The sequence below is a fragment of the Micromys minutus genome (genome assembly GCF_963924665.1).
Source record: "Micromys minutus genome assembly, chromosome: 22".
Lineage (NCBI taxonomy): Eukaryota > Metazoa > Chordata > Mammalia > Rodentia > Muridae > Micromys > Micromys minutus.
Window position 1 is genome coordinate 1,382,645 of NC_137957.1, and position 19,391 is coordinate 1,402,035.

At 53.0% G+C, this 19,391-nt stretch overlaps 2 protein-coding genes across 2 annotated transcripts; one reads left to right on the plus strand and one right to left on the minus strand.

Annotated features, from left to right (window-relative positions):
* Positions 1–31: 31 nt before the first annotated feature.
* IZUMO4 (IZUMO family member 4) lies at positions 32–2,543 on the minus strand. The gene is made up of 7 exons (XM_080935930.1): positions 2,287–2,543; positions 2,118–2,198; positions 1,965–2,036; positions 1,488–1,514; positions 1,316–1,391; positions 1,153–1,200; positions 32–328 (listed from the first exon to the last, which is right to left on the minus strand). The coding sequence occupies exons 1-7, from the start codon at positions 2,528–2,530 to the stop codon at positions 154–156; spliced, it is 723 nt and encodes a 240-aa protein (XP_080792056.1). The 5' UTR covers positions 2,531–2,543; the 3' UTR covers positions 32–153.
* A 423-nt stretch (positions 2,544–2,966) lies between these two features.
* MOB3A (MOB kinase activator 3A) lies at positions 2,967–18,793 on the plus strand. Its single transcript, XM_080935497.1, has 5 exons — positions 2,967–3,296; positions 7,991–8,087; positions 11,601–12,098; positions 14,588–14,790; positions 16,760–18,793. The coding sequence occupies exons 3-5, from the start codon at positions 11,678–11,680 to the stop codon at positions 16,787–16,789; spliced, it is 654 nt and encodes a 217-aa protein (XP_080791623.1). The 5' UTR covers positions 2,967–3,296; positions 7,991–8,087; positions 11,601–11,677; the 3' UTR covers positions 16,790–18,793.
* The last annotated feature ends 598 nt before the right edge of the window (positions 18,794–19,391 follow it).

Here is a 19,391-nt window from a genome sequence, read left to right on the forward strand (position 1 = left end):
CTGAGGGACCTGCCCTGGGGAGTTCCCCATTATCTTATACAAACCCATCTCCCTGCCCTCCCCTGCCCTGGCCCAGCCTGGGCTCCATGGGAATGGGAGGGGTGACCTGAGGCAGACAGCAGCTAGCCTCTCCAGAGGAACAGGCTGCCACAGTCAGTGCTGGGTCAGACACTCAGAGGCATTTTCCAAGGTCAGGTTGGCCAGATGCTGAGGTTCCAGACACCTTATGTTTGGTGAAAGGCTTTGGGGGATGAGGAGGAGGAGGAGCTCTAAGCTCATTGTCTGCACATGCCCTTCTGCCTCCCTTCCTAGGCTGCCTCCCATGGCCCATTAATATAGCCCAAGCTAGCCCTAAGATGCTCCTGACTCCTGGAAGGCTGGGATTATACGAATGCACTACTATACCCAGCCCCTGCCTGTTCTTGGATCCTAAAGCATGGTAGTGGGGTCATGGACCCTACCCAACACCCACAGTGGCGGGGGGTGGGGGGGGCTCTCTGTGGCAAAGAGGCCACTTGCTTTGCAGTTCTATGCTTTCCACAGGCCACCTGCTGCTTTGTTGCCTTATTCCCCAGCTCACTCACAAGGCTGGAGTGGTTCTGCGTGTTCAAGTTGAGGCAGCAGAGAAGAAACACAGCATGGTTCAGGCAGTGCATTGACCACACAGGTTGGTGTGAATACAGATGCCAGTGTGCCCTCAGACACACAGCCTCTGTCCAGCATCCCCTCCCGCTCTCACCCACCCACATCCCTCCTCACCCCTTCCCCTCTCTCCACACCCCCTTCTCAACCCACTACCCCTCCCCCAGTGGAAGGCCTGGTCTTACCTCATCTTTACATCCTGTCTGAAATAGAATGAGGCTCCAGTTAGACCCTTCAGGTCTGCCTAGGTTTCATGAAGAACCTTCAGCCAGGATGGTTTGCTCCCTTCCTCCAGCTGAGCTTGGAGACCCTTGAAGGGTGTGGGCTAGGCCTCCCGGGTCTCTGCAAGCTTCGAACCTCACCATAAGGCACACGCACAACCTTGGATTCCAACAGGAACTTACTTGTGCCAGGTGTTTCTACAATGACAGTAGGTTTGGAGTTGGGGGACCAAATGGCCTTCTGTAGTGTCTCCCTCCCCACGTCCTGGTCCCCATGAGCCCAGCTCACATGTATTTCAGAAGGCCCTGTACAGCTGACTCCCACTGTGCTGATGACCTGGGTGATGACACAAGGCTTGGTGGTGGGAAATTCCCAAGGGCCCAGGTCCCCTTTCCTGCCCAGGTGATGGTCCCGGGACCCCAGTGGCAGTGGGATTGCTGATGAGCCGTACTTGCAGTAGTAGCCAAAGCAGATGACATGCGAGTCTGTGCAGTTGCCGCAGGAGATGGTCTCATATTGGAAGATGCCTGCAATACATGAGAGGCAGCCCCAGGCTCCCCTGGGCCCTCCCCAGCCTGGGCCAATGCCACTGTGGCCCTCGGCCTGGACCATAGTTCACTTACCACAGTGACGCTGACAGTCTATGCGGCCTGGGGAGGGGAGGAAAGAACAGAACCTAGCCTTCTGACAAGGCCTAGAGCTCAAGACCTCAGCCCCACTTCTGTGTTTTTGTAGCCCAGGATATCCTGGCACAGAGAAGGTAGCCTAGGCTGCTTTGTGACTTGTAGCAATCTTCTAGCCTTGTTCCCTCATTTCTGAGTGCTGGGATTACAGGCACGTGCTACATTGAATTTCATGGGCGTAGGAAGGGGTCCACAAGGAGGCCCCAGTGAAAGATGGAGCTAACCTTAGGGAAGGGTGGTTACAATGTTCCATGATACTAGTTTGACAGAAATAAGGGGGTGATGGGTGTGCTGGTGACCATTTATGCTAAAGGGCCTCCTGCAGAGCCTCCTTCCTGAGCCCTGTTTCCAAGTGCCCCCAGCCCTGAAGTGCCAGCGGCCACGAGCATCATCCCATCTGTAGAGTCCACTGCTCACTCTCTATGATGGCGTTCTGGAGGAGGCGCACTTGCTCCCGGAAGATGGCCCGCAGCTCATTGGGGAAATACCCTGATGTGAGAGTCACAGCAGAGCGGTCAAGTTCAGGTGCCTAGCAGCTCGCACCGGCCCCACCTCAGTTTCTCTCTTTACCTGGGAAGTACATCTTCCCCTGGTACAGCTGGTCCATCCTCTGGTACACGGCTGCTGCCACTTTATATAGCTTCTTCCGGGCTGAGGGCAGAAGGAAAAGGAAGCAAATGAGTGGTTCTGTCCGGGTTCCTGCTGCTCTTCTGACACTGGGATAGGCTCCTCCGCTCACTGATCTCGGCGGGGATGGCCAAATGGAGCTCCTTCATCGTGTTCTTGCTCCACTCGGAGAGCAGCACCCCCGACACGGGGATGTCACCCACCCACCAGGACTTGAGGTTCACGTGGTGACGGTAGTAGGAGAACTTCTCAGAGAAATTGGGGTCGCACTGCAGGCAGCCCCGGGCCAGCGCCGCTGTCATTCCCAGGAACAGCAGCAGGGCCAGGGCCTGGCCCAGCGGGCCGTGCCCAAACATCGGCGCCGCCAGAGCCGCACCCTCCAGCCGCGCACCAACCAACGGCGCCTCCCGCGCCACGCCCCGTCACGCCGCTCCAACCAACGGCGCGAGCTGTGGACTCCTAGGCCGCGCCATCCCCTCCCTCGGCCTAGTCTTACTTCCACCTCTGGTCCCCGCCCTGCCGCGTCCAGACATGCCCCGCCCCCAATCAAATCCTGTCTTCCGATGATTCCGCCCCTGCCTGGCCCCGCCCCAATTAGACTCCAGTTCCAGGCCTGGTTCTGCCTACAGGCCTGGTCCCGCCCCACGGATGGCTCCGCCCCCTGTCTAGCCTGTCACCATGGCTCTGCTCCTGAACCTGGCTCCTCCCCAGGTTTGGCCCCCTCTCCTGTTACAATTGGCAACTGGTAATGCCAATCTGCCTCCAGGCTCCGCCCCATTTGCCGCGCCTCACGCATGCGCTACGGGCTGGCGCCAGTTCCAGAGCCAGCGAGGGAGGGCTTGTCCCGCCCGTCATCCACACGACTCCAGCCAATGAGCAGCGTCCGTCCTAGTCTCCAGGGCGCGGAGTGCTGCAGCGCCTGCCGTCAATGCCCGCCTTTCTTACGGCAATCCTCCGAGCTCGGGCGCCACGCCTCCATCCGGGCCCCTTCCCTTTAAGGGAAATAAATCCGGCTGGCGGGCGCGGCCTGGGCGTGTCGTGCTGTGTGTCCCTCCGCGGGCGTGTCCCTCTGCGGGCGCGGCCCGAGACTCGGCGAGGCGGGAGTCAGCTCCGGACGGCCAGGTGGGTCCTCGGAGGGCCAAGGCGGGCGGCGGGACTTCATCCGTCAGGATGACAGTGTCCAGCGACGCGGCCCAGAGTGGGACCTGGATCTGTCAAAAGGAGGGAGAAAGGGAGCGTAATGGATCACAAGCATGTTTAATATTCGAGGCCCCAGATAGCACAGGCTAGCCTCCAGCTGCTGGATCGGATCCTCCATCCCATTTCCCGCCTGATTCATTTTTTTGAAACGATCACGTTTCTGATAAAAAGGTCTGGGCTCTTGCTCAGGAGTGAAGCATTTGCCTTGTGTGTAGAAAGCCCTGGGTTCTATCCCCATTTCTGCCCCCTCAGCACTCACCGGCCTCCCCTAAAAAAATGTCATTGAAAAGATTGGATAGGGGAGACTCAAAAACAGATCACAGAAAGTTAACTTTGGCCGCAGTTTCTTTTTCTTCTTCCTTTCTTTCTTCCTTCCTTCCTTCCTTTCTTTCTTTCGTTTCTTTCCCTTTTTTATTTAGCTCAGGCTGTCCTGGAACTCAGAGAGATCAGCCTGTCTCTGCTTCCTGAAGACTGATGAGATTAAAGGCATGCGCCAATACCTTGGCTTTTCTCTTCCCTCCTCCACCCCTTCCTTAGGTTCCTTAGAATAAAGTGCCTAAGGTCAAAGCAGAGGTTGATACAGTGTTAAGGCAGGGCAGGAGACTGGGGACAGTGTGTTCCCTGCATAGGACTGTAGGATTCTCAAGTCAGCCGGGGCTTCCTTCAGCATGGAGGGAGTCTTTACTAGTTACTAGGTCTAGGAGGGACTGCGGAGAGGTGCTCGCTGGAGGCAAAAGAGACCACAGACTTAACCTTTGACAAAGGCAGGAGCAGATAACACATCTCTGAGCACTTCTGGAAGCCAGGTTTTACCTGCCCTGTCCCGGGCTTGTTATTAGAACTCTGAACAACAGAGGTGACAAGACTGAGAGCTACACCCCTGGGTGAAAGGAAAATACGTCCATCGCTTCTCCATCTAGATCACCCCAGTGCCATTTAAATTCAAGGGCAGCCTGGGACACTTAGTGAAAGCTCACCTCAAAAAGAGCAAAAGAGGGCTAGCAAGATAGATCGATTAGCAGTTAAGAACACTGACTGCTCTTCTAGAGTTCCTGAGTTCAGTTCCCAGCAACCACATGGTGGCTCACAACCATCTGTAAGGGATCCGATGCCCTCTTCTGGTGAGTCTGAAGACAGCTACAGTGTCCTCATATACATAAAATAAATAAATTAAAAAAAAAAAAAAAACAGTGAGGGGGGGGCTCGGCAGCAGAACATTACCAGGACTACACTTCAGGGTGCTGTGCAGCTGGTGGGGTGCTCTTTAGGGTTTAGGGATGGCATGCCTTTTGACCTAGGATGAATATAGTTTTTATTGAGTGCATATGTGTGCCTACAGGAGCCTAAGAAAGTCAGAAGAGGGTGTCTTGCTCCCTGCCACTTGAGTCGCACGCATTTGTGAGCAGGGCTGGGAACCCCAGACCTCTGCAAAGCAGCTAAGAACTCTTGTGCACAGAGCTATAGCTCCAGGTCCTCTTTTTAATTTGTGTTGAGACAGAAGCGCGCTGTGTGCACACCCCGCTGGCTGGTCATTTCCACAGTAGCCAGGGCAGTGTCAAGTTCCCCTGCTTCAGCCTCCCACAAACTAGAACCTTGGGGATGGATATGTCCAGTTATAACAGGCTTATTGGGGCAGAAGCACATCATAAATTAGCAAAAATCTTAATATTATTATATATTTCATCTTTTTCCCCCTCTTTTATGAGACTACCAGAAAATTAAAAAGTGTATTTGGCTCTCATAGAGTTCTAGAGGCTTCCATGACATTTATTCCATCAGGCAAATATGTAATGATTTGTCTTAGGGTTCCCTGCTGTGAACAGACACCATGACCAAGGCAAGTCTTATCAAGGACATTTAGTTGAGACTGGCTTACAGGTTCAGAGGTCGGTGGGAACAAAGCAGCTTCCAAGCAGGCATGGTGCAAGAGGAGCTGAGAGTTCTACATCTTCATCTGAAGGCCGCTAACAGAATATTGACTTCCAGGCAGCTAGGGTGAGGGTCTTTAGCCCACACCCAGTGACACACCTACTCTAACAAGGCTACAACTCCTAATAGTGCCACTCCCTGGGCCAAGTATACACAAACCATGACATAATTCCCTTCTTTTGGGGGTAAGGCTTAGACAAGGTCTCTCAACTGCCCTGGAACTGGAGCTTGCTAAGTAGACCAGGCTGGCCTCAAGTTCATAGAGATCTGTCTGCCGCGGCCTCCTAGGCCCTGGGATTAAAAGCCTGTACCACCACCGCCAACTTCTTACTTTTGTTGGTTTTTCACTACTGCCCAGCTACCAATGTTTTCACTATCATTATTACGATTGTTACTACTGCTGCTAAGATGTGTTTATTTAGCGCACATGTGCACACACTATGGTAAGCTTACGGAGGTTGTCCAGGAGAGGAGCCACTTTACTTCCATCCTGTGGTCCCTAGGGGTCTGCGCCTGTGGTGAGCACTGAGACATGTTTTATGTTACCGTGCGAGTGCTTGCCCGAAGGTGTGTATGGCTGGGGCAGTCTCCACTTCCCAGCTTCACTGTGCTGCGAGGGCAATGTGCAGGGCCCACTCCCCACCCCCCAGAAGAGAAAAGAAACCTAAAATTGTCTACTTTTGGGTACATGTTTGTGTGATGTGTGTGCTCCACTTACTCGTGTAGATGACACAGCACGTCTGGGAGTTGGCTCTCTCTCTCTGTCTGAGTTCCCACAGACTGCAGTCATGTCTGTGGCCTTGGCAGCAGTTTTTAAAGAGACAGCATCTTGTTGTAGGGTTCCACTTGGCTCAGAGCTCTCAGCCCAAGCCGAACTACTGTGCACTACACCTAGACACAATAAAGTTGACTATCACTGAAGCAGAGCCTCTTGATGAATTACTGTGACTGCCATGGCTGTGACCCAGACTTACCTTGCGTTTACAATCCTGCCTCAGCTTCCTGAGTGCCACCACCATGGTAGTTCTCAGTTTGCAGCAAGGCTGAGTGAGTGTGAGGTGGGCTGGTTCTCAGTTGTAGAGGTGACCTCTTCAGGAGTCTGGGGCTGCCCTTAGGGCTCACCCTTGGTGTCAGACACTGCCTTCCTTGTGGGCTCCCTGGGGGAAGGGCCTGGTGTCTGCAGTCCTGCACGCTGCCTCCCACAGGGGGCCATCTGAGGTACCTTTCCTCTCCTTCCATGATGCAGTGCTAAGGGTTTTTTTTATTTGAGCCTTAAAGAAGTTTGCGTTTATCTATTTATTATTATTTTGTGTAGGAGGATGTTTAAGAGTCTAGTCTCTTCCGCCATATGTTGAAGCCCATATTCCTCTCTCAGAGAACTTGCAAATTGCCACATCAAAAGCCAGGCATGGAGGAGCAAGTCTGTCACCCTAGCACTTGAGGGAGGGACAAGAAGATCAGGAGGGGATGTGAGGCACCATCCAAAACTAGAGCAGAACAGGGTGTCAGTTCAGCATGTGAACTCTTGCTTTTAACAGGTGGGGTGGCCCAGCTCACGTGTGAACTCCTGTCAGAACCCCCATACTCCAAAAAGTCCCTGTGCATCGTCCCCTCAGCCAGTGCCCTGTGGAAACACTTGGGCCTGGCTGGGCGGTGGAAATTCCCTCGGTGCTTTCACTGAGGGAAGTTCCCAGGAATCCCCAGCAGTCGGGAACAGACCTGGCTTTCTCAGAATACCCTGCTTCAGATGTCTTAACCAGAAAAGGCAAAAAAAGCTGTTAGAGTAGGAGGACTCTGCCTTTGAGTCCCACAGAGGACACATTTCCCTTTTCTGAAGACCACCCTGTGGCAGACCCCTCCTCCTTTTCCTTTCCCAAGTGTGACTGGCATATGGAACCCTTGAACATGTGAACAAGAATCACCCTGACCACGCCCCAGCCCCTCACTGGGGGATTCTAGGAGGGGCTCCACCCCTTCCCTTTGGTTATCTAATGATAGCTTTTTTTCCCAAAATGTACATCATTGTAAACAATTCCAAACAAACACTAGGAAAGCTATCAAGTTCTGTTCTAGCCTGGACTACACGTTCAGATTTCATCTCCAAAACATAAAGAGACCCTAGTTTCTTCACCTGCAAAATAGATCTGTGTCTGCTGCCTGTAAAAAATGGTTACTGTCAGAGAGGTCCCCCTTGAGGGCCCCAGGATTTGGTGCCACCCTAATAAGGGTTCAGAAACTGTCAACTGTGACCAGACTCACAACAAAGGTAGTGTGCAGAGGCCTCACTTCAACTTTGTTTTTGTCGGGGTGCTGGGTATTCAATCACTAGAGATTCAATCACTATCCCCAAGCCACTCCCAGTGACCCTTTCTATGTGGAGGTAACCTTGAGACCACTTTGTTCGGGTTTTAGGCTGCCCTACTACAAGCAGGAACCAGCTCAGGCCATGTCCCCAAGGCAACGGTCGGATGTGGAAACCTCCGGAAGGAAGTGGGTGACCCTGGGCTCCCGAGCCCTGCACCCTGGCCTGGGAGGGGTCAGGTCCTTATACTTAGAGCTCTGTTTTTTTGTTTTGTTTTCAGAAGGGGAGGAAGAGGAACCTGTGGGTGCTGGGGTAGAAAAACAGTCTCAGCTTACTTCATGTTCTTCTAGAAGGTTCTAAGTGTCTGTCATGTCTTATCTGTCAGTGGGACAGCCCAGAGAAGAGGACCCTGAGGTACTGGCATCCAGTCTGAACAGCTGTTGGAAGTCTACTGAGAGGACCTGAGAGGCAGCACCCAGACGGTGACCAGGGGTTTTTGCCGGGAGGGGGGCGACAGGCTGAGGCCAACCTAGGTGTTTGTGCTGGAGAATGTTTATTTCTGACAAAGGGCAGTTGATTTTGAGAGGGACTCTAACCATCTCTGTCTCTGTAGAAAATACGTGCACCGACTGTAGTGGTGCACACCTTTAATACAGCATTCAAGAGACAGAGGCAGGTGGATTCCTGAGTTTGAGGCCAGCCTGGTCTACAGAGGGAGTTCCAGGACAGAGAAACACTGCCTCAAGAAAGAAAAGAAAATATTTGCTTCTCCCTTAAAAACAAAAACCCTCCCTCTTCCTAAGAGGACATAGGTATGTGAGAGGGCTACAGAACACCTGCTGCTTCCATGTCCAGAAGTCTTGGTGGGAGTGCAGGACACCATCGGAAAATGGAGGGAAAGACCCACAGCAGGCTGGCGTGGTGGCGTTAGCCCAGCCTGTGGAAGGCTGAAGCAAGAGGACAGTCTCAGGGCCAAATCTGAGATAGTGTCTCAAATAAAACCTAAAAACCAAACAAATGAGAGAACCTTTCAGAACCTTGTTAGTCAGGACCCCTGGGGGCATCACCCATTTAAAGGGGTGAGACTCAGCAGGGAGGGTTGTTCCTTCCTATAGTCCCGTGAGGCCAGCCCAGAGCTAGAATCACAGAGGGAATCCCCAGAATTGTCCCCCAGGAAAGCCCTGAGGCAGATGGACAGCCACCTGTAGGTGATGGCTGGCTCCGTCCCCTCAGCTCAAGCCAGAGAGCAGGCAGGACTAGGTTCAGCTCAGGAGAAGCCCCGCCCCAGCAGCAGCCACTGTTCAGGTAAACTGAGGCTTACATGGTGGTCTGTGAGCAGGCGGCGTGAAGATGTGCGGAGCAGGAAACAGCCATAGTGAAGGCGTGTGGGCACCGCTCTGCCCTGGCTGCTGTGCTGTTCAGCCCTGGAAGACCAGGGCACCAAGGCTCTGCATGTGGACAGGGAGACAAGATGACCAGGGGGAATGGCCAACCTGGGATACTCAAGGCCCTGTCTCAGAAAGCTTAAAGGAAAACCTGGTGGCTTATCTGAAGTGATTGCCTCTCAGGGAGACTGCAGGCTGGTCTGCCTGTCTTAAGGGGCTGGGGGAATGGGCTGAAGCTGGAAGACACAGAAGCAAGGAGAGACCCAGCCCTGGGAGCCTGTGTCAGTAGATTCCTTGAGGCATCTGACACCTCAGCACACACAACGTGTGTCACCATCCAGTCTCAGCTCCTCCCACAGGCTGCATGGGGCGCCAAACAAGCCAACAATCAGTTTCCCACCTGGAGGGCCCTTGGGGCAGGGGATTGCTGCTGCGCCACCTCTCCAGGAGGCCCTAGGTCATGGTGGGGGATGGTTGACTGTCCAGAGCTGGGTAGGAGGCCAAGCACACTTCCTGCGCACCCTGTATGAAGAGCCTGGCCCAGTGGCCACTGTGGCTGGAGAGCAGTGTGGGGCTCTGGAGAGCTGTCTAGGATGGTGGGAGCATTTCCTCAGAAGGCTGTGGAGTACTGGTCAATGTGGAATGGCAGTGGGGTACGGTGGGCATGCTGTGGGGAAGTTGGGCTCGTGGGCTCCTATCTCTGGGGTACCCACGGTGACCCTACATGGTCAACTTGTTTGTTTTTAGACCAGGCTGGCTCTAAACTCGCAGCGATCTACCTGCCTCTTTCCCAGTGTGCTGTGATCAAAGGTTGTGCCACATGGAAAGCTCTTGGTTTTTTGGTGTTTTTGTTTATGTATGTATGTGTGTGCGTGTGTGTGTGTGTGTGTGTGTGTGTGTGTGTGTGTGTGTGTGAGAGAGAGAGAGAGAGAGAGAGAGAGAGAGAGAGAGAGAGAGAGAGAGAGAGAGGGTCTCATGTAGTAGGTACGTGGCTAGCAATAGCCTGAATCCTAGTCCTGTATGCGAGTCTGAGGCACACTTGCTTAAATAAACCGTCTTATATCCTAGATCTTTTTCCCAGAGTGGGAATCTGAAATCAGATTCAGAATGGCAGAGCTGGCCCGGCATCAGCCCCAGGGAAGCAATCTCTGCTTCTTGTCTCCAGTGCGGAGCGAGCAGTCCAATGCCCTCCTCCAGTTCTCACTCACAGGCCTAGCACATAGCACAGTACTAAGTTCTGGCTAGCTGGACAGTCACTACTTCTAATTCTGGAACATTCCATAACCCCATGAACTACGATGGCCTTCCCCAGCCCTCACATCTTGGCATTTCCTGTTCCACGCTGTGTCCCTTTTTAACTGTCCCCACCACTCTTAGCTGTCTGTCGGCTTCCCTCCCGTGCAAGCCTCCTTGTAGCCAGCATGTAGATACCTGGCTCTGTGGCTCCCCCTTGTCCGTCTGTGGACCCCTGGCTAAAGCTGAGCTCTGTACTCGGGGACATCATGGCTCTGGATGGAGGTGTGACTTCAGTTCTGTCCACTCTCCTTGGGGACCCTGCAGACACAACATGGCTGCCACAAACAATTTAAGAAGGGTTAGTGCTGAGGATTGATGGACTGCTGTGAGGTTTAACTATGCAGTGTGGGTATGGTGTTCCAGCACTGGAGGCCAGAGGGTGGGGGACTCAAGGCCATCCTATGCTGCATAGTGAGTTGGAGGCCAGCCTACATGAGACCCTGTCTGTAAAAAAGACACACAAATTATTATCGTGAGTGAGGTGGGGCTTCCTGTGTGGGAGGGACTGGCCCACACCACAGGCCACACCCCATCCCAACTTCCCCTTCTGTCTGTACTTTCTCTACAGTTTCCCAAGCACCCTTGTTTCATCTCACAGCTGCACCCCGAGGTCCAAGTCCAGTTTCTTTTCCCGTAGGGCCTGGCCCATCCCAGGGAGCACTGGGTCCTCCCTGGCAGAGGACAAGGCACACTGACTCGGCTGAAGTTCTGTCCCCAGCTCTGGGAAGAAAAGACTTGATCATTGGATGTAGGGCTGCCCATCGAATCCTGGGCAACCTCAAGTCTGTACAGAACCTCTGCTCACACGAGTCACGCCCCGATGAGCTGGGGACATTTCCCGATGCAGGCAGCACCACCTGTTATTGACGCCTCCATGTGCTCCCCATGTTTCCTGAAGCAGCAGTGAGAGCAGCACCTCATCCGTGTCAGGCTCGGAGGACGCAGGCTCCTCTGAGGCCATCGTTTTTGGGCGATGTGACCACATGGCTCCTAGGAACCTGGCTAGGGTGACGCTGTTTCCTGCCAGAAGTCTGCAAACATGATGTTTGTTTCTAGAACATCCCAGAAAAGTCCCTGTGCTTACACAGGTCCCAGGTCCTTACCCTGCAGCCTAGGGTAATCCTCCTGCCTCAGCCTCCTGCATACTAGGATTTAAAAGTGTGTATGTGTTATGCCTAGCCTTATTTATGTACTGAGACCAGTATGTGGCCCAGACTGGTATAAAATTGTGATCCTCCTGCCTCAGCCTCCTGATTGTTGAAATGACAGGTCTGTGCCTGAGCCCAGCACTAATGCTGTCCTTTCCTCTTTCAGGCCTCTGGGGACCTGCGGTACAGGCCACCACCGTGCCTCCCTCTCTGCTCCTGTTCTGAGAGTCAGGTACCACTAAAATGTCAAACCCATTCCTGAAACAAGTGTTCAACAAGGACAAGACATTCAGGCCCAAACGCAAGTTCGAGCCCGGCACGCAGCGCTTCGAACTGCACAAGCGCGCGCAGGCGTCTCTGAATGCGGGGCTGGACCTGCGGCTGGCTGTGCAGCTGCCGCCGGGTGAGGATCTCAACGACTGGGTGGCCGTGCACGTGGTGGACTTCTTCAACCGCGTCAACCTCATCTACGGCACCATCAGTGACGGCTGCACCGAGCAGTCGTGCCCAGTCATGTCCGGGGGCCCCAAGTATGAATACCGCTGGCAGGACGAGCAGCGCTTCCGGAAGCCCACGGCGCTGTCCGCACCCCGCTACATGGACCTGCTCATGGACTGGATCGAGGTGCAGATCAACAACGAGGACATCTTCCCCACTAATGTCGGTGAGTGAGGGCCACGCCCGCCACATGTTGGCTTCCATTATTTTGAGATAGGGTTTCTGTGTAGCCCTGGTGGTCCTGGGCTGGCCTCAAACTCACAGAGATAGATCCTCCTGCCTCTGCCTGGGGTTAAAGGAGTGTGCCACCTCCACCGGACCACATGATGGTTTTTAGTGTGTGTGTGTGTGTGTGTGTGTGTGTGTGTGTGTGTGGCAGGGTGGAGAGTGGGGGAGTCAGGATGCCCTTGGGTGTCTTCAGAGAAACTGTCACTCCTGGGAAATAGTGTCTCTTATTAGCCTGGAATTCACCAGTTAGGCTAGAAGAGCTGCTTAGCTCTTGGTTCCTTCTGTTGCCCTTCCCAGTCTGAGATCACCGGCGCGTGTCACCACGCCCAGTATTCTCAAGCACATGGGGACCCCACCGTCCCTCATGTTTAGACATCAGCATGTTACCAGCACGATCACCCTCTGGGCCCCATTGTTTTTTATTTTGACAAGCATTTTCTTAGTCAAAATTAACCTTGAATGTTGTACGTAGCTAAGGCTGGTCTTAAACTCCTTTCTGCTTCGGACTCTGAGATAGCACAGCTGTGCCACACCTGGCTTTTTATTCACATTTGAGCATTTGTTTTGGATTTATTTATTTACTTAGTTATTTGTTGAAACATGGTGTCACTGTGTAGCTCTGGCTAGCCTCAACTTGTTATGTAGACCAGGCTAGCCTCAAACCCTTAGAGATCAACCTGCCCCTCCATCCATCCTGCATGCATGTGCCACCACACCTGATGTTTATTCATACTTTGAAGTGTGTTGTTTAAGAGCTGTGGCTCAGCAGGCTGAACTGACTGAACCGTAGTGAAGGTAGAATCGGGGGTGTGGTCGGGTGAGTCCCACAGGGGCAGTGTCCTGAGGCCACATATCTCACTTGGTCTTCAACATATGCCAGAATCCCAAATACGTAGGTTCTGACACCAGCGAGGGAGTGCCTCTGCAGCAGGGTAGATGAGCCTCCCAGCGAGAGTGAGGGCAAGCAGGCAAAAAGCAGAAGCTCCCTCCTTCCATGCCCTCTTATGTGGGCTACCGCCCAAGGTGTAGCCCAGGATTAGGGTGGGTCCAGACACAAGAGTCCACCACCTAATAGGCAGTGGTGGCTCATACCTCTGATCCCATGATCCCAGCACTCAGGACACAGAGGCAGGCAGATGTCTGAGTTTAGGGCCAGCCTGCTCTACAGAGTGATTTTCAAGACAGACAGAGCTACACAGTGAGACCCTGTCTTGAAAAAAAGTGAAAACAAAACAAAAAAGAAAGAAGGAAGGAAAGAGAAAACACCAGCAGCAGAAACATAATCCCAAAGAGGAGACCCCGTCCTCCCTGTGGCCTCCTTGAGGTGCAGCAAGCAGAGCCCCAGCCTGTGGCTGCGGAGGAGGCGCTGTCTCGCCTGTCGGAGGTCCCTACTTCCAGCCTCCTGCTGCCTCCCACCCTCCCACCTCCCTCCAAGCACCCTGGATAACCCCAGATGACCCCAGATGAAGGGCCTCACCTCGAGCCCACCTGTAGACTCCTTTCTGCCACTGGAGAGGACATGCTCTGGACTTTGGAGACCAGGGTATAGCGATCTTTCTAGCTCACCGTTTCTTAACCCTCCTAAGTCTGTGACCCTTTAATACAGTTCCCCATGTTATGCTGGCCTCAACCATAGAGCACTTTTGTTGTTGGGTTTTTTTTTAATTTTTATTTTTTATTTATTTTATATATGTGAGTACACTGTTGCTGTCCTCAGACACACCAGAAGAGGGCATCAGATCTCATCACAGATGGTTGTGAGCCACCATGGGGAATTGAACTCAGGACCTCTGCAAGAGCAGTCAGTGCTCTAACCACTGGGCCATCTCTCCAGCTCCATAGAGTACTTTTGTGGCTCCTTCATAGCTGTCATTTTCTGCTGTTGTGAATCATAATATATGTGGGATGTCTGATATGTGGCCTCCAAAGGGGTGGAGAGCCCCAGGCTTAGCCTATAGCTTTTACTGTAGCTCCGGCCCTGGGGACATCCAGTGACACTAGCTGCCTTGGCTGTACCTGTATACTGGGACACACATAAAGTCATAGAGTCACATGCTGTGTGGGTGATGTCCTCAGGACTGTAGAGAAGCCCAGGAGTGGGACAGTAACAGGGTGGCAGCTGCCAGATCTGGGAGAAGTCCCTGGGGCTTTGGAAAGGGCAGAGCAGGGTGCTCATCACAGAGAGGAAGACTCTCCAGGCAGAGACCGGCACACTCCATGGAAAGTGGTCCTTGGATAGGCAGAAAACTGGTTCCAGTGTGACCCTGAGCACGTGCTCTGAGCTCTCTGAGCCTCATCCATTGTCACCTCTGTGGCTCAAAGTGGAGCATGTCTCCGGCTAGGCTGCCTGGGCTGAGGTGGGCGTATGCAGTTTCAGGCTGACTGGTTCTGATGGGTCTCCTTCCTGGTCCCTCTGCCCACCTCCAGGCACACCATTTCCCAAGACCTTCCTGCAGGCAGTGCGCAAGATCCTGTCTCGGCTCTTCCGTGTGTTTGTGCACGTGTACATCCACCATTTTGACCGTATTGCACAGATGGGCTCCGAGGCACACGTGAACACCTGCTACAAGCACTTCTACTACTTTGTCACCGAGTTCAGCCTCATTGACCCTAAAGAGCTGGAACCCCTGGTGAGCTGGGGGTAGGGCACGCGCCTGCTGCCTGGGTGGGTCTAGGCCATCTGCCCTGCTGCACTTCTTTCTGGGCCAGCAGCCAGACGACGCTGCATTGGGTCACACAGGTGGGGACAGTGTCATTGCTCTCGTTGAGGCCTTACTTGTGTGAGAAGGGTGCAGGGCCGGGTACCCACTGGATCTCTGCCCCTCCCTCTGCCCCCACCCCGTACTAGTGAGGCTCGTGTGCTAATGGCAGGCATCTCCGGAATAGCCTTGTCCCAGGGCCTGCCCTCCAGAACACAAAAGTCCTAGATGTTCTAGTGCCTTCCTATGTGGTCATCCCTTCCTGTGTGGCTCACAGTGGGTACCGAGCAGAGCATGGTGGGGGCGCTGGCCTGTAGCTCCCTGAGCATCCCCGAATTTCCAGACAGACGGCCTGTGCTCCGCCTCCTAGAGAACAAGGGGTGGCTAGTTGATTGATAGATAGATGAATGGATGGATTGATGGATGGATGGATGGGTGGATGGATGGGTGGATAGATAGATGGATGGATAGATGGATGGGTGGATGGATAGATGGATGGATGAATGGATAGATAGATGGATGGATAGATGGATGGGTGGATGGATAGATGGATGGATGAATGGATAGATAGGTGGATGGATAGATGGATAGATGGATGGATGAATGGATAGATGGATGGATAGATGGATGGATGGATGGATAGATGGATGGATGAATGGATAGATAGATGGATGGATAGATGGATGGATGGATGGATAGATGGATGGATGGATAGATGGATGGATGGATGGATGGATAGATAGATAGATAGATAGATGGATGGATAGATGAATAGATAGGTAGATAGGTAGGTAGATTTTTTTTTTCTGATTTTATCCTTTTTCATTCTACAACCTAGAGAGGCTATGATTCACCACACAGTCCACACTAGCCAGGAACCTGAAGTGATCCTCCTGTCTCAGCCTCACAAGTTTTAGGGTCATAGGTCTGTGCCATCATGCCTAGTCACAATCTGCTTTAAAATATTTGTCTTTCTTTTTTTTTTTTTTTCCTTTTTAAAAAAAACTTACTTGTCTGTTTATTTATTTTGTAAGGCCAGGGTTTCTCTTGGTCCTGGTTATCCTGGAACTCACTCTGTAGACCAGGCTGGCTTCAAACTCAGAGATCCACTTGCCTCTGCCTTCCCAGTGCTGGGACTAAAGACCCAGCTTGGCTTCTTTGATTGTACTTTCTGTGTAAGGTTTCCTTGCGCATCTGTCGGTTCCACTGCAGCCAGAAGGGGGCGTGAGGCCTCCAGACACTCGAGCCTCCGTGTGGGTTTTGACCATGGACCCCTGGCCTGTCTCAGCAGCCGTGCTCAGAACTGCTAAGCCGTCTCTTCCGCCTTGTGCTTTTCCTTTTTAACTTTTAATTGTATTACGTTCTTGTTCTTCCGTGTTGTGTATTTTTGTGTGTGAACACAGACGGCACGGCACACACCTGAAGGCCACAGGAACACTTGCAAGAGTCACTTGTCTCCTTCAGTCCTGTGGAACCTGGGGCTCAAACCCAGGTAGTCAGATTTGCCGCAAGCACCTTTATTCCATGAGCCATCTTGTCAGCCCCATGGGCTGCTTTTGTAGTTGTTTTAGGACAGAATTTCATGAAGTCTAAGCTGGCCTTGAACTTGTGATCCTCCTGTCCCTACCTCCTGAGTGATACCATGTCACCACCACCACTCCTGGCCCCTACAGATAGAAGCTTGCCCACTTCCCACTGCTGACCTTTCTACTAAGTAGTGTAGGCCTATGGCCCTTGACCAGGAATCAGGTAGACTTAATCACAGCATCTCATGGCCTCTCTGACCAAGACAGGCATCTACCCCCACCTGTGCCCACTGCTGAGTGTCTGGCATGTCTCGGGTTGTGTGAGGATTTTGCCATGTGCCTCCTGTTTTCTGATTCCTGCCTGGTCTCTACAGAAGGAGATGACTTCACGGATGTGTCACTGAGCCCCCCCACCCCCAGCTGCTGAGACTCGAGGAGACAGCTCTGTGCCACCTGTGTCTCAGGAGCATGACATCCTCATGGCGCAGTCTGAGGAGCAGCAAGACCGTGAGCCCTCTGACTCTAACCCACCCCCTTGCCGGCAGCCAGGGGATGAACTTGAATTACACTGTTTGTAGCATGGCCTCTGGCAGGAGGCAGGGTCTGGAGCCATCGCTAACCATCCCTTGTCCCTTCTCTGTGGCTCTTTACCCTTACACTTGCCAACCTGGAAGGGAAGATGCCACCTGATCTCTGTTTACAGCCACATTGTGTGTGGGTGACCACCTGGCAGCCAGCATACCTCCAAAGATAAGTACTACTGTGCCATGCCTCTCCCTGCCCCGCCCTGCGGGTGTTCTTCGGAATGCCACGCCTCTCCAGCGCCCCCAGGGCAGGACTCCCAGTATCCAGTGTTCTGAGGAGTCTTGGAAGATTGGGAAGAACACACGCTGCATGCCTGTGATCCCAGAACTCTGCAGGCGGCTGCAAGGAGGATTGCTACAAACTGAAGACCACCCTGACCTCCACAGTGAGGTCAAGCCAGCCAGGGTCCCATAACAAGATTGTCTTAAACATAAAGGAGCCAGGCAGAGTGGCCCACGCCTTTAACCGAAGTGCCCGGGAGGCAGAAGTAAGGGATCTCTGTGAGTTTGAGGCCAGCCTGGTCTTCAAAGCAAGTTCAGGGAAGCCAGGACCACACGGTGAGACCTTGTTTCAAACAAAAACAAAGAACGGAACAGAAATGGTGACGCACGGTGAGGAAGTGTTTGCTGTGACACCCACACCTGTGGGAGAGCCTCAGCCTGACACGGGGTGCCCAGGGGCAGAGAGATGAGAATCGGCAGCCATGGCCCACCTCTGTGCACAGCCACACAAACGCACACGGACTGGTTCCGTTGTGTCTTGTTTTTACATTGTTGATTTGGGTTTTGAAACTAGCACTCACAGAGATCCTCCTGTCTCTGCATCCCAAGTTAAAGAGGTAAGACACCACACCCAGTTTTTTGAGACAGGCTCTTACTATATAGCCCTGGCTGTCCTAAAACTTTTTCTGTAGACCAGGCTGGCCTCGAACTCACAGACCTGCCTGCCTCTGCCTCCCAAGTGCCAGCCCACCCCTCTGGAGATTTTTGAGATTACTTATAACTGGTTTTTAGTGGCAGCCCTCCTGAGAACAAGGTCGGGTCCATTCTGGAATCCAGTAATGAATTCACTGTGGCTTCCGCCCTGGCAGCTGCAGCTTCTGGAAGGTGGTAACGGGCCTTTCTTTCTTCAGTGCAGCCTATTGTGTAGCAAACTTTGTGTGTTGTGTAGCCCCTGTGGGCCACAGGACCAAACTCCAGCACCCTCTGTGCCATGTCATAGAGGGTGTAGCAAGAATGTGATTGACTGTTCCCAGCTTCAGCATTTGAGCCTCTTGGCCCTTCCCTGAGACCCTGCACTGTAAAGACCCCCAAGGAATTCTGATTATTTTTCCAGAGGCCGCCACTAAACTAAATGTGCACAGTTAACAAAGCACCAGTGCCTGAGCCCAGAGCCTGAGAGACGCCCTGGTCCTTCCAGAAGTCACTGCACCCAGTACCCAGCTCTGGAAGACCCTGAACCAGCCCTCTAGGCTTGACTGACTGTATCTCTCACTTGCAAGACTTGGCCACTGTGCCAAATCACAGCAGCCCGGGAAGGAGTCTACCTGCCCCCCTGCCTCCCACCTCCATGTGAGCCTAAGAATAAAGTGGTCCTCTCCATGCCGCAGGCTGCCCCTGGTTATTTCTGTCCAACTCCCACCCTGAGCAATGGCCTGCTGACAAGCTTTGATAACAGCCTGTTCAGCCACAAGGGCCCAAATAGTACAAGATAACACGAAACTACACAGAAAGCAGACTTGCAATGTATAGCTGGCAACTCTTTTCTATTGATGGGGTTTTCCTGTTGTTGCATGAACGTACATGTGTGTTGTGTTGCCACTGTGCATGTGGAGGTCAGAGGACAACTTCTTTTACGCCTGACCAGTCCCCCAGCTCCTCTGTTGTTATTGAAAAGCGTACAGTTTTGATTGACAGCCGTCTGAGTCTCTTCATGCTTGTATTATGGCTGCAGATCCCAACATGAGAGCAACTGTGCTGAGAGGGATCTGGTGGCCTCTCTGGGTGGTTTGAAACAAGCTTGCTGACTTCCAGTTAATGTCAACCCTCCTGCTTCAGTCTCCCAAGTTGCAGGGTGACAAGCTTGCTCTGTGTGCCATGCTGGAGCGGCTATTGAAGGGATCTCTGTCTCCTGTGTGGGCTGGGGCAGTCCCCAACGGTGTCCCTTGCAATGCCACTTCTCATCCATAGGGGGCAACTCGGGCTAAGGAAGGAGAGGGCCAGTCCCTGGCTTTCCCTCCCCTTGGCTTATCTGGCCTTGGGATTAGTAGCCAGAGCAGAGGGAAAAGCAATTTTTTCTTAGTGTCAGACACGTTAAGGAGAAAGGTGACGTACGGGAGACACTAGCACCCCGGATACAGGATGGAGGTGGTCTGCCTGTCCTCCAGACATGCTGCGCCCGTCACTGCCACGGTGGGATGGA

What these genes read in the sequence shown, in the direction of transcription:
- IZUMO4 (XM_080935930.1), bottom strand. Translation starts at nt 2,530, where the DNA reads ATGTTTGGGCACGGCCCGCTGGGCCAGGCCCTGGCCCTGCTGCTGTTC. An exon ending in AGACTGTCAGCGTCACTGTG is followed by an intron (nt 1,392 to 1,487) that starts GTAAGTGAACTA and finishes CATGTATTGCAG; the next exon opens with GCATCTTCCAATATGAGACC. An exon ending in TGCTTTGGCTACTACTGCAA is followed by an intron (nt 1,201 to 1,315) that starts GTACGGCTCATC and finishes GTCATCACCCAG; the next exon opens with GTCATCAGCACAGTGGGAGT.
- MOB3A (XM_080935497.1), top strand. Translation starts at nt 11,678, where the DNA reads ATGTCAAACCCATTCCTGAAACAAGTGTTCAACAAGGACAAGACATTC. An exon ending in CATCTTCCCCACTAATGTCG is followed by an intron (nt 12,099 to 14,587) that starts GTGAGTGAGGGC and finishes GCCCACCTCCAG; the next exon opens with GCACACCATTTCCCAAGACC. An exon ending in CTAAAGAGCTGGAACCCCTG is followed by an intron (nt 14,791 to 16,759) that starts GTGAGCTGGGGG and finishes TGGTCTCTACAG; the next exon opens with AAGGAGATGACTTCACGGAT.